This window comes from Phodopus roborovskii, unplaced genomic scaffold (genome assembly GCF_943737965.1).
Source record: "Phodopus roborovskii unplaced genomic scaffold, PHOROB, whole genome shotgun sequence".
Taxonomy (NCBI): domain Eukaryota; kingdom Metazoa; phylum Chordata; class Mammalia; order Rodentia; family Cricetidae; genus Phodopus; species Phodopus roborovskii.
Genome location: NW_026126954.1, coordinates 10,038 through 21,417, shown reverse-complemented (window position 1 = coordinate 21,417; position 11,380 = coordinate 10,038). Strand labels below are relative to the sequence as shown.

Here is an 11,380-nt window from a genome sequence, read left to right as displayed (position 1 = left end):
ATCTTACTCCTGCCGGATGGCTAAAATTAAAAACACCAATGACAACTTATGCTGGGGAGGATGTGGAGAAAAGGGAACAGTCCTCTACTACTGGTGGAAGTGCAAATTTATACAGCCATTTTGGATGTCAAATTTTAGATGAGGATGGCTGGAGGTTCCTGTAAATGTTGGAGACATCACCTATATGGGTTCAGTTGGCTGAAGTAACATCTCACACAAAACGTGGTGTGACATGTATCCACTGAAATTTCATTGGAGAAAACCCAATTACCACTTCTAGAAAAGTACTGTTCAGCAATATCACCCTCAATACTGTCCCAGAGCAATGCCAGGCTTTGGATCCTGGTGAGTCTGTTCTAGACAATGGCCTCTCCACACATCTGGTGCAAGGGAAATCAGCACAGGGAAGGGACCTGGGTGCAAGAGACTGTAGGGGACCAGCCATCTTGCCAGGTGCAGACATTATATGACAATGTCATCAGGAAAAAGTGGAGGTGTACTGCTCACTACATACAACTATGGGTAGAGCAACACCATCCTGTATTGTTTGGCGTGCAAGCCATAAATTGCCAATCTTGGAGCATAGGAGATCTTTTACTCAATATGAAGGGGCAAACATTGTAAATGTACCTACCTTCCCCACAACTTGCTTCTCAACAGGATGCATTAAATCTGTGTCTACAGGAAGTCCAAACACTCACTGGAGTAAATAGCCATAGGGGAATGGACTACAATTGTCTGTCAGTATCCACTCTGCCCTTCAGACTCTTTTGCCCATTAGATATGCTTAATAGCACCCCAGTGGCTGGGAAGACCGTGGCAATGCAATGTTTACATCTCCTATTCCAACCTTATATCCCGCTCCTTAATCCAGACAAGTACACTGTGGGTGAATATGAATTAGCTACAAGGGATGGGTGTTATTTACTGTGATCACTCAATGAGGAGTCAACAGGAAGCTAGGAGACCTTTGCCAGCATTTATTCCATTCAGTTCCATTTTACAAGTGGTGCATCTTCATATTGGTCTACAGACAGAAATGCTTTGTTCTTAGTTCATGCTGTGGAGAAACATGAGAATCACAGAGAACAATCATATTCTTTTCTTCCTAGATGCTTTCCAGTCTTTAATGAATGTTGCCCTAACACAAGCTACTCTCAAAACCATCCCTCATCTGGGTTCAGACATGTGCATACACAGATATGCACAAGTAGGTAACATAAAAGGCATGCATCCCCATATGAGCACATACATACACAGGGACTCATGGAAATGTTGATCACAGATCCTGATAAAAGGAGGTTTTCTTTCCCTGACTGCTTGATAAAGGTCTGTCTAAGATGTTCACTTGCACAGCCAGTGCATTTTATACAAGCTTTAGTTGGGTCAAGACTAGCAGACTATTAAACAGCACTTGAGAGACCTGGGCAGAGGAGCATACACAGAAGAGCCATGTTGATCTGAGGTGGAGAAGTGTGTAGTTGAAGGGGAAGGACATGGGTGAGCCACTCTAATCCAGGGTGCTTAAAGGGAAAGAATGGCAAACCTCAAGTGCTTATTCCAACCCAATCTCCAAATGTGGGTGAGATTACTACCTGAGAGGTGTGTAAAGCATACCCATCCATATCCACAACCTTCCCTCTCACTTGGAGGGATCTTGTTCCTGGCTCAGTAAAGCTTTGAGGCCACACATTGTGTCATTCTCCAATGATCTCTCAGGACATATGATAATAAAGACACTTTGAGGGCAAACCTGTCTGCTCACCTGGCTAGGTCCTCATTCTCCCTTCATGGCTCGTCTTCCTTAGGGTAATAGTAAAGCGGATTTGGCCACAGGTCATCCATGATGATCTGGGATTAAAAAGAGGATAGAAAATAAGAACTCCCCCGGAGTTAAGGAAACCCACCCACAGTCTAGGTAACAGTTGGTAAGGGAAACAAAACCTCGGCAATCCTGCTGGACCCAGGAAGCTTGCGTGTACACAACCAGCTGAAGAAAGTAAGCCTGGTGGTGTCCAGCTTGAAGTTGGCATAACCATACTCAGTCTGTCCAAGCCACTCTATCACACTGGAATCTGACTCTTTGTATCCTGCAGGAAAGAAATATGGTATAGTACAGAGTTCACCACATTTGCTCCCCAGGCGACACCCTAAAATCTATGGCCATACATACCAGTGATGCTGAAATCATAGTCTTTAGTGACAATATCATTCTGGAAGTATGGGTTGTCCCTAAAGAAAAACATCATCCTGCACATCCTCAGCCCGAGGTGGGACTCCACCACCTGCCAAGATGTAGAGGAAATAAGAGGGAAATCTCTGTCTGCTAGGAGAGCCCACATAGTATAATGAAAATGCCTCTCCACATCTGTTTTTTTCCAGAAACCCCATTTCTATCTTCCCAGACACAATTCCAACTTACCTCCAAGGTCAACATGTAGCGAAGTAAGTCTTGATCTTGGTTGGTGATGATGGACGACATCTGGGGATGGTTCATCATCTGCCTTTGGGTCAAGGAACCCTCCTATTCTATGTAAAGGATAGCTAGAAGCAAGTAGGCCACTGTGTATGGAGAGAAAACCTTGGAACAAGAGCCCCCACAGACATGTGGACATGAGACCTATCCTTCATTGTGCTGTGTCCCCTCCCATCCTGAGATGACATCTATTTTGATTCTCCTGTTTTATAAAAAGCTGAGAATCTGTAGGAGGTGACAATCACACTCTTTGAGACTTGGAAATCTACCCAGGCCAGAGGGATGTTTAGAAAAAGCCAATATTAGCAGTCCAGTTGGAGGCAGGGAACTGGTATGCCCAGTTGAGAAATGAAATGAGCTGACTGGACAATAGAAGGAGCTGTTGATTCAATGGTAGGCAGAAGTCACTAAGGATCAGTGGGATATCACTAAGGATATGTGGGATGCTGTATCTGCAGTTTTGGCTTTGGAGAAGGGTGTGTTTATATGCCAGTGCATCCCTGGCCTGGCATACTGCTCACATGCAGGCTGCTTCTGGGTCAAGGGGATAGTTGACCCAGATACTCATGACATCATAATGTATCTAAAGCCCCAGATAAATTCTACAATAAATACACATCCCCATGATCATCCTGTAATCCCTGAGTTATCAGGGAGCTGAGATCTTTAATGAGGCAGTGTCAACATGGGCAGATGCTAAAGTTGATCACTGTTTCCCTCACAATAGAAGGGCAGATCATAGACTTTCTGTACAATGCCCCTTCTGTAATGACAGTAATCCCAGTACTGATTGGTGAGCCTCCCCAGAGTCTTCTATCCAAATCACACACTCTTCTTAGCACCCATCCCCGATGAGTTTCTGGACTTAGTGCTATGAGATTGGAGTCCTTTGTCTAGTCTTTGGACTCTTTCCACTGCCGACCCACTGTCCTCATTCATCAGCTAGTTTCTCCCTTTCAACTCTCCCTCTTTGATAAAATGCCCACTGTGAACACTTAAGGATACAGCCTTGGGCCAGAAGCCGGGGATGGCCTGGATTATGGTCTTTCTTCGCTCAAAGTATAATCTGCGCATTTTGGCTACCTTTGCTTTTATCTTGGCAAAGGCTCCATTATAGCGCGCTTTCACATAGCTGAGCTCGAGCTGAAGATGTTCCAGCTCGTCCATCTTAGATCCGCATCGTGCAAGCCCTTGACCTGACTGTGGCAGTCTTGGTGTCCCATGTTGGTCTTCGGAATGACAAGCCTGCTCCAGGGCCTGCCCCAGCTCAGGCCCTAGATCTGGTCCACCCTTCTGCTTGTACTCATCTGCATTTTCATTCTTACTCTCATTCCTGACCTGCACCAAGTCTGTGCCTTCCGACTCCCCTATAACAGGCTCGATCGATTCCTCCCAGGTGTGGCTATGTTGCAGCGACTCTGCAAGAGGTACCCAGGTCTCCACAGAACCACCAACCAGTGGCTTCACCGATTGGTTGTCCCCAGAGGGAGTAGCTGGCCTCTGCTCCGGTGCCTGTACTGGGGCCTCTCCTCCCTGAAGGTTCTTTTCCATGAGGACCAGATCCCGGAGTTCCTGGAGAACCACACCCTCACTGTCCTCCTTGGGACTTGCCATGTGTGCCAAACATGTACCAAGTGCCCGTGCCACAAGCCAGCAGGAGACTTCACAGCTACACCATGGCAATCTTGTGAGTGGCCACCAGCCTGCGTTTTGACCCACACCCTCAGATGCTATTGGGAGTATAAGGGGTACTATGACATCAGCAGGAGATCAGCCCTCAGGTTGTCTTACATTATGAATCACCTAGATAACCTCTCCCACCTCTATACAGCCTAGTGATCATATGACCAGCCTCTAGGTGTTTGTTTCTGTGTGGGCTTCCCAAACCTTGCCACCTCTGAAGGTGTCCTCATGACTGTGCCTCTGACCCTGAAGAAGGGCACCTTCTTCAAGAGTGTGCATAGAACAGGGGAATAAAGACACCCTACCTATCCATTCCATCATGTCATTTCTCACTAAACCACACTCTTTGACACAGGCACTTGAGGAGTACTGATGTAATTTTGATTTTCTGATGTACTTTTACTCATAGGGCTGATCGGGACAGATAGGTGATTTCATAGTCCTTGTAATTATGTTTGTAAATCTTGAAACTGTTGACAAAGTCATTCATGTCCCTTCCCTTGAGACACGTTTCTGCTCAGTAAAGAAACCCTGCCCCTAAACCTTTATATATACTAATGTGACAACGCCCAAATTCCCAAATATTGTCTGTAAATGTTTGTTTTCATTTAAATGGACTTAGTTATATACATAAAAAAACAAAATACAAAAACAAAAACAAAAAAATAAAAAGCGTGTGTGTGTGTGTGTGTGTGTGTGTGTGTGTGTGTGTGTGTGTGTAAAGAATGAAAATGGATAACAAAATTTGGAAGAGAACAACATGGGATATGTGGCAATGCTTGGAGGGAGAAAAAGTAAGAGTGAAATGAGGAAAATAATAAAATCTTTTAAAAATCCATGGAAGCCTGTGTTGCCTGCTATGGTCGTTCTTTCCAAACTACTTCCTGCTGGTAAGGGGCACTGTCATGGGGGATTTGAAGAAGATTCAGAAATCTTGGCTATAGTCTGTAAGGCTGATTTGTCCAGCTGTTTTGAATGTAGGATGACCTGGTACTCTGTTTCAGGGGGTCAGGCTTGATCAAACCACATTAGTCTGGAAGGAATCCACATCTTTTCATTTTCTGTGGAAACAAAAATAGAAATCATTTACCCAGGAAATTGTCCTTGAACTTAAATTTTGGAGTCAAAGCATTTTTTTTAATTTAATTTATTTTACATGTCAATCCCAGTTCCCTCACCCTCCCTCCTTCCCTCCTTCCCTCCCTTTTACCCTCTCTGCCCTCTCAGATGCACTTTAACCACCCTCCCCTCCCATCCCCCCACCCCAATTCCATATGTAGGGGAATGCCATCCAGTTGGGGTCATGTAGATCTGACAGGTCATGTGAAGTAGGGACTAGGGCTTCTCTCCTGTCTCTAGATTAAGGCAGTTATCTCTCCATGGGGGATGTGTTTGCAAAGTCCTTTTGTGCACCAGGGCTACATCCTGGCTCCACTGTCTGAGGTCTCTTAGACTGCTCAGTCCTTCTGGCTGAGATCCATATTCAGGGGGGCCTGAGTCAGTCCCATGCTGGTTCCCCAGCTATCAGTCTAGTGGCCCTTAGCTCCTCCTTGTTCAGGTAAGCTGTCTCTATGTGCTTCTACCGCATGGTCTTGTCCTTTCCATCTGCATCTGGGTTCTAGTTCGACTCAGTGTTTATGTATGGGTGTTTGCTCCTGTTTCCAACAGGCATTAGTTGAGGGCTCCATGGAGAACTTAGGTGTTGATCTCACTCTCTGGGAAGGGCATTTATGGTAGCCTTTCCACAGATACTCAAATTGTTAGTTGGCAGCAGTATTGTAGTTCTCTAGATGTTTCTTTGTGTTTAATTTTATCTTGAAACCAATCCTGGCTCCCTCTTTTACATTCTCTCTCCTGGCTCTCTCTCTCTCTTTCTTTCTCTCTCTTTCCTGTCTTCTATTCCTAACCAGGCTAAATCTTCCTGGTTGCACATACTTTCCTTCCCCCCCCTCATTTTCTCCACCTTCTCTCTCCATTAGCTGTCCTCCCCCACTTTACCTGAGCTCTGGGGGACTTGTCCCTTCCTAGTTCTGTGAGGGACTTTATATGAATCTCTTAGAATACACCTTGTATCCTAGTTCCTCTGGTGGTGTGAATTATAGGCTGGTGATCCTTTGATCTAAGTCTAAAATCCATATATGAGTGAGTACATACTGTGTTCCTATTTTTGTGACTTGGTTACCTCATTCAGGATGGTTTCTTCAAGTGCCATCCACTTGACTGCAAATTTCAAGATACCATTATTTTTTTCTGCAGAGTAGTATTCCATTGTGTAAATGTGCCACATCTTCATTAATCATTCTTCAATTGAGGGGCATCTAGGTTGCTTCCAGGTTCTTGCTATTACAAATAGTGCTGATATGAACATAGTTGAACAGATGACTTTGTTGCATGGATGTGAATCCTTTGGGTATAGGCTTAAGAGGGGGATTGCCGGGTCCTGTTGTAAACTAATTCCCATTTTCCTCAGGAACTGCCATACTGATCTCCAAAATGGCTGTATGAGATTGCACTCCCACCAGCAATGGAGGAGTGTTCCCATTTTTTCAAATATTCTCCAACATGAATCATCATTGGTGTTTCTAATTTTAGCCATTCTGGCAGGAGTAAGATAGTATCTCCAAGTTGTTTTGATTTGCATTTCCCTGATAGCTAAGGATGTGGAGCATTTTCTTAAGTGTCTTTCAGCCTTTTTGATTTCCTCCATTGAGAATTCTTTCTTCAGTTCTGTACCCCATTTTTTAATAGGGTTATTAGTTTCTTGAGTTCTTTGTATATTTTGGAGATCAGCCCTTTGTCAGATATAGGATTGGTGAAAATCTTTTCCCAGTCTGTGGGCTGCCGTTTGGTCTTGTCCACTGTGTCCTTTGCCTTACAGAAGCTTCTAAGTTTGAAGAGGTCCCATTTATTAATTGTTTCTCTCAGTGTGTGTACCCTTGGAGTTATGTTCAGGATGTGGACTCCTATACCAATTTGTTCAAGGGTACCTCCTACTTTCTCTTCTAAGAGGTTCAATGTGGCTGGATTGATGTTGAGGTTTTTGATCCATTTGGACTTGAGTTTTGTGCATGGTGACAGACATGGGTCTATCTGCAGTCTTCTACACACCCTCATCCAATTGTGCCAGCACCATTTGTTGAAGATGCTGTCCTCGCCCCATTGTATAATTTTAGCTGTTTTGTCGAAAATCAGGTGTTCATAAGTGTGTGGGTTAATATCAGGATTTTCAATTCGATTCCATTGGTCTACCTGTCTATTTTTATGTCAATACCAGGCTGTTTTCAGAACTATAGCTCTGTAGTAGAGCTTAATGTCAGGAATTGTGATGACTCCTGAAGTTCTTTTATTGTATAAGGTTGTTTTGGCTATCCTGGGTCTTTTGTTTTTACATATAAAGTTGAGTATTATCCTTTCAAGGTCAGTGAAGAATTGTGGTGGGATTTTAATGGGGATTGCATTGAATCTGTAGATTGCTTTTGGCAAGATTGCCATTTTTACTATGTTTATACTACCTAACCAAGAGCATGGGAGATCTTTCCATTTTCTGGTATCTTCTTTAATTTCTTTCTTTAGAGTCTCAAAGTTCTTATTATATAGGTCTTTTATTTGTTTGGTGTTACACCAAGATACTTTATGTTGCTTGTGGATATTGTAAAGGGTGATGTTTCTCTGATTTCTTTCTCTGTCTCTTTGTCATCTAAAAATAGTAGGGCTACTGATTTTTTTGAGTTTATCTTGTATCCTGCAAGTTTGCTGAAGGTGTTTATCAGCTGTAGGAGTTCCCTGGTAGAGTTTATTGGATCCCTTATGTAAACTATCATATCATCTGCAAATAGAGAAATTTTGACTTCTTCCTTTCCAATTTGGATCCCCTTGATCTCCTTTTGTTGTCTTATAGCATTAGCTAGAACTTCTAGTACGATATTAAAGAGATATGGAGAGAGAGGGGAGCCTTGTCTTGTTCCTGATTTTAGAGGAATTGGCTTAAGTTTCTCTCCATTCAGTTTGATGTTGGCAGTTGGTTTGCTGTATATTGCTCTTATTATGTTTAGGTATGTTCCTGTTATCCCTGACCTTTCCAAGACCTTTATCATGAAAGGGTGTTGAATTTTGTCGAAGGCTTTTTCAGCATGTAGGGAGATTATCATATTGTTTTTCATTTTCTGTTTGTTTATATGGTGGATCACGTTGATAGATTTTCATATGTTAAACCATCCCTGCATTCCAGGGATGAATCCTACTTGGTCATGGTGGATGATTTCTCTGATGTATTCTTGAATTCGGTTTGCCAATATTGAGTATTTTTGCATTGATGTTCATCAGGGATATGGTCTGTAGTTTTCTTTTTTAGTTGTGTCTTTGTGAGGCTTGGGTACCAAGGTTATTGTGGCCTCATAAAAAGAGTTTGGCAATGAACCTTCTGTTTCTATCTTGTGGAACAGTTTGAGGAGTAGTGGTATTAGTTCTTCTTTGAAGGTCTGGTATAATTCTGCATTGAATCCATCTGGCCCTGGACTTTTTTTGGTTGGAAGGCTTTCGATGACTGCCTCTATTTCATTGTGGGTTATAGGTCTATTTAAGTTGTTTGTCTGTTCTTGATTTAATTTTGGTAAGTGATAGTTATCCAGAAACTTGTCCATTTCCTTTGAATTTTCTATTTTTGTGGAATACAGATTTTCAAAGTATGACCTGAAAATTGTCTGGATTTCCTCTGTGTCCATTGTTATGAATTTGTTAATTTGCATGTTCTGTCTTTGCTTTTTCGTTAGTTTGGATAAAGGTTTGTCTATCTTGTTGATTTTCTCAAAAAACCAACTCTTCATTGCATTGATGTTTTGTATTGTATTCCTGGTTTCTATTTGTTGATTTCAGCCCTCAAGTTGGTTATTTCCTGGTGTCTACTCCTATAAAGTGAGTTTGCTTCTCTCTGTTCTAAGGCTTTCAGTTGCGCTGTTAATTCTCTTATGTGACTATCCTCTGTTTTCTTCATATGGGCACTTAGTGAAATGAACTTCCCTTGTAGCACTGCTTTCAAGGTATCCCATAAGTTCGGGTATGTTGTGTCCTCATTCTCTTTGAATATTAGAAAGTCCTTAATTTCTTCTTTGACCCAGGAGTGGTGCAATTGCACATTGTTCAGTTTCCATGAGTTTGCAGGTTTTCTGCTATTTGTGTTGTTGTTGAATTCCAATTTTAAAGTGTGGTGGTCCGATAAGATACAGGGGACTATTCCTATTCTTTTGTATCTGTTGAGGTTTGTTATGCCACCTAGTATGTGGTCGATTTTAGAGAAGGTACCATGTGAAGCAGAGAAGAAGGTATATTCTTTTGTCTTTGGATGGAATGTTCTATAGATGCCTGTCAACCCCAGTTGAGACATAACTTCTGTAAATTCTTTTGTTTCTTTGTTGAGTTTCTGATTTGTGGTCCTGTCTAGTCTTGAGAGTGGTGTATTGAAGGTTTTATTTGAGCTTTGAGTTTTAGTAGTGTTTCTTTTATGAATGTGGGTGACTTTGTATTAGGGGCATAGATGTTCAGAACTGAGACTTTGTGTTGATGGATTTCTCCTGCGATGAATATGAAATGACCGTATTCATCTATTTTGATTAATTTTGGTTTGAAGTCTAACTTGTTAGATATTAGAATAGCTACGCCTGCTTGCTTCTTATTTCCATTTGATTGGATAATCTTTTTCCCAACCTTACCCTGAAGTAATGTCTATCTTTGAAGCTTAGATATGTTTCTTGTATGCAGCAGAAGGATCGATTCTGTCTTCATATCCATTCTGTTAGCCTGTGCCTTTTTATAAGTGAGTTAAGACCATTAATGATGAGGGTGATTAAGGACCATTGATTGTTGATGCTTGTTTGATTTAGATTTGGTATTGTGAATATATTAGTTCTGCTTTACCCTTGGTTTCTGGTGTAGTTGGATTATCTGTTGCCTCCATTTTTGTGGGCATAGTTACCTTCCTTGGGTTGGAGTTTTCCTTCCAATACTTTCTGTAGGGCTGGATTTGTAGATACATATTGGGAAAATCTGGTTTTGTCATTGAATATCTTGTTCTCTCCATCTATATTGGCTGAGAGTTTTGCTGGATATAGTAGCCTAGGCTGGTATCCGTGTTCTCTTAATACTTTTAGAACATCTATCCAGGACCTTCTGGCCTTGAGGGTTTCCATGGAGAAGTCAGGTGTAATTTTGATAGGTCTGCCTTTATATGTTACCTGCCCTTTTTCTTCGCTGCTCTTAATATTCTTTCTTTATTCTGTATACTAGGTGTTTTTATTATTATATGTCGAGGGGTCTTTTTTCTTTGGTCCAGCCTATTTGGGGTTCGGTATGTAAGACCCTCAGAATGAGGAGTCTTCCAGGTTCAGTCGATACCCCAAGAACTCAATGTCCAATCCAGTTGCTGCAAAACGCAAGAGGCTTTAATGAACAGGAATCATTTGCGCAAACGGGCTCCTCCAGCCCGAAGGCTAGGGAGAAGCCCCCTCCCCTGGGCCCAGGTGTTTTTAAAGGCAAACCCACAAGCTTAGGGAGGGGGTGGGACCCTCTGTCCATTGAGTATGTGACCCTTGGAGGCCTGATGGTCTGCTATTAGGGTCAGCAGACCTTAGGGCCTCAGGTGTGCTAATTAATCTTGTCTTAGCAAACCAGAGTTACAGCTATCTCTTGACCCTATTTACCACCTGTTGACTCACAGGAAAGGAGGGGCAGTGTGAATTCTTCTTATCTCAGGGCCTTGTGAGAGGAAGCTAGCAAATTCCAAGGAACAGATATTGGTTTCCAGGTTAGTCCATCATTAACATTACTTTTTAGGTCTTTCAGGTATGCTTCTTGTAACTTTCATGGGCATGTCCTTCTCCAGATTGGGAAAGTTTTCCTCGATGATTCTGTTGAATATGTTTTCAGCACCTTTTAGCTGGGCTTCCTCACCTTCCTCTATGCCTATTATTCTTAGGTTTGGCCTTTTCAAGGTGTCCCACATTTCCTGGATGTTTAGAGTTAAGGATGTGTTGGATTTATGATTTTCTTTGGTCAATGAATCTATTTCTTCTAGTTTATCTTCTGTGCCTGAGATTCTCTCTTCGCTCTCTTGAATTCTGTTGGTTATGCTTGTGTCTGTAGTTCCCAATTTTTTGCCCAGTTTTCTTTTATTTCCAGCATTTCTTTGGTTTGTGTTGCCTTTATTTTCTCAATTTCAGTTTTCAAGTC

The 11,380-nt window shown here is 42.2% G+C and overlaps 1 protein-coding gene across 1 annotated transcript; it reads right to left on the bottom strand.

The window, feature by feature from the left end:
* Positions 1–1,754: 1,754 nt before the first annotated feature.
* LOC127214687 (testis-specific Y-encoded protein 1-like) lies at positions 1,755–4,210 on the bottom strand. Its single transcript, XM_051174989.1, has 5 exons — positions 3,482–4,210; positions 2,423–2,500; positions 2,174–2,285; positions 1,945–2,090; positions 1,755–1,851 (listed from the first exon to the last, which is right to left on the bottom strand). Exons 1-5 carry the CDS (start codon positions 4,088–4,090, stop codon positions 1,789–1,791), a joined length of 1,008 nt encoding a protein of 335 aa, XP_051030946.1. The 5' UTR covers positions 4,091–4,210; the 3' UTR covers positions 1,755–1,788.
* Between the last annotated feature and the right edge of the window lie 7,170 nt (positions 4,211–11,380).

Bases quoted from the DNA above. Each gene is read 5' to 3' on its own strand.
- LOC127214687 (XM_051174989.1), bottom strand. From the start codon at position 4,090: ATGGCAAGTCCCAAGGAGGACAGTGAGGGTGTGGTTCTCCAGGAACTC. The intron at 2,501-3,481 runs GTATCCTTAAGT...ACCCAAAGGCAG, and splicing joins CCGGCTTCTGGCCCAAGGCT to ATGATGAACCATCCCCAGAT. The intron at 2,286-2,422 runs GTAAGTTGGAAT...ACATCTTGGCAG, and splicing joins GCTACATGTTGACCTTGGAG to GTGGTGGAGTCCCACCTCGG.